We start from the raw sequence: 2,143 nt of genomic DNA, 5'->3' as shown, positions 1-2,143 counted from the left end.
CCTGGTTTTCGCCCTGCCCGTCCCGACGAGTGGACTGTTAGGCCGCTGCATGGATGGAGTTCATTCTCCTCATCTTGTACTTTCTTGACATCAAAGGATGTACTGCGAGCCACGGAGAAGAGTGGAGGACACCGGTGAATGCCAGGCTGGTCATGGGCTCGCCGGCTCCCAGAAGATCAGCCCACAGCCAGGTTCAGCTGTGTGAGCGTGGGCAAGTCACATCACCTCTCTGAGCCTCAGTCCCTCCCCTGCAAGATGGGCCTAGAGTGCCTACAGTGCATGAGGGGTGGAGGACTTGATGAGGTCACGCATGCTCAGCGCGGAGACGCATGCAGTTGGTGCTCAATAAAGACACACCTTTGATCCCAGGTTTTGGCACCAAAAAACCAACCAACAAACAAACAAAAGACACACCAAGCATGAGGACTAAGCAGGTGGAGGGGCACGGCAGAGGAGGCTGCAGGGGAGAGGTGCCTGTGGAGGAGCGGCCTGGCCAAGCTCCCCCACTGTGTGTGTGGAAATAAGGGGTTTGAGCCCCAGTTCAGCCTCTAAGTGTCCCTGTAACTCTGGACAAGACCCTCATCATCAGAGCCTCTCCCTCGGTTCTGCCAGCTGTGGGTCAGATTGCGAGGTTGGGGACTACACGACCACCCAGACACGCCATCCAGCCCCCACTGTAGGGATGGGTGTGCTGAGGCCACGGGGGGGCAGGGACTACCGAGCTGATGCAGGCGTCCCTGGCAGCTGCTCACCTGTGGGTTCTGGAAGAAGGTGTCCTTGTGGTTGATGCAGCCCCCACTGCGGTTCTGCCACGGGTCCTCGTGCCGCGTCCAGGCCCCGCGCAGCCGGGCCTCCTCCCAGGTCTTGTGGATGCTCAGGTAAGACGTGTTGAGCAGGCGGCACTTGATGATGTCGGTGAAGTATTGGCACACGTCCTGGAAGGTCATCCTGGCGTGGCGAGGGGCTGAGTCAAGCAGGTCCCCGTCCGGCCCACCCTCTGCTCGCCCTGCCTGCTCGGAACCGCGACTCTCACAACAGTGAGCATGGACATGGCATCACACAGACCCTTCACGTCTCTTTTGGCCTCAGTTTCCCGATTTGTAACTTGGGACTGCAACAGCTGCCACCTCACAGAGCTAGTGTAGGAATTGACTAAGGCAACAAAAGCATGTTGTACAACTCCTGGCAGACAGAGGCAATTGCAAAGGCTGGCCGTTACAGTTATGAATAGGATCAATCACTAATGTGGACAGCGCTCTACAGTCCATAAAGCATGTTCCCATCCATTATCTTCCACGGCTGTTGTGGGGCCTGAACCTGAATAGACTGGTGCCAGGAACCCCTTGGTAAGCATGCTGCTGTGGCCAGGACGTTGCCATGGTCACTGGGTGCTGCACACACCTCCAGGAGCCTGGGTGGGGGAGGGGAAGTGCCCATCCCCCTTCAAGTAGGCACAAATGAGAACATGTACATGTAGGCACCATGTGTGAACATGTATGAGAAAGGCCTTAGAAAGAAACCCCTTACACTAATGAGGAGTTTCTATTATTATGTTTTAACTCAACTGAGCCCTGAGCCAGACTGGGCACAGTGGATCTCATCCATAGCAGCTCAGACCAGGGGACCTGGGGGGCCTCCTGCAGGGGCTCCCCAAACACCAGCAGGAGGGGTCCTCACTGGGGTACCACGGTCACTCCATCTGCCTCTGGGCCTGCCGGGGGCCCTCACAGCTTCCACTACACCCAGGGTGCCCAGGGCCCCTCCAGGAAGTAGCTGAGTCTCTGAGTCAAAGGTCCTGTTGAAGAGTGATGCTGAGTCTGGCACACAGTCAGGACTAAATCCAGGCTGAAGGATGCAGAGGTGAGTGAGTGCAGGATGGGTGGATGCAGGATGAGTAGATGGAGGATGAGTGGATGCAGGATGGTGGATGCAGGATGAGTGGATGCAGGATGGTGGATGTAGGCTGGGTGGATGCAGGATGGGTGGATGCAGGATGGGTGGATGCAGGATGGTGGATGCAGGATGAGTGGATGCAGGATGGTGGATGCAGGATGAGTGGATGCAGGATGGTGGATGCAGGATGAATGGATGCAGGATGGGTGGATGCAGGCTGGGTGGATGCAGGCTGGGTGGATGCAGGATG

The 2,143-nt window shown here is 57.2% G+C and overlaps 1 protein-coding gene across 1 annotated transcript in view; it reads right to left on the bottom strand.

The window, feature by feature from the left end:
• CAPN5 (calpain 5) overlaps positions 1–2,143 on the bottom strand; it is a 50,487-nt gene that overhangs the window by 4,956 nt on the left and 43,388 nt on the right. Inside the window, 2 exon segments of the mRNA XM_014457846.2 lie at positions 4–79; positions 753–948. Coding sequence (XP_014313332.1) covers positions 4–79; positions 753–948 — 272 coding nt within the window.

This window comes from Myotis lucifugus, unplaced genomic scaffold, assembly GCF_000147115.1.
Source record: "Myotis lucifugus unplaced genomic scaffold, Myoluc2.0 scaffold_86, whole genome shotgun sequence".
NCBI classification, from domain to species: domain Eukaryota; kingdom Metazoa; phylum Chordata; class Mammalia; order Chiroptera; family Vespertilionidae; genus Myotis; species Myotis lucifugus.
Note: the sequence above shows the minus strand (reverse complement) of the source record. Positions and strands in the feature narration are given on the sequence as shown.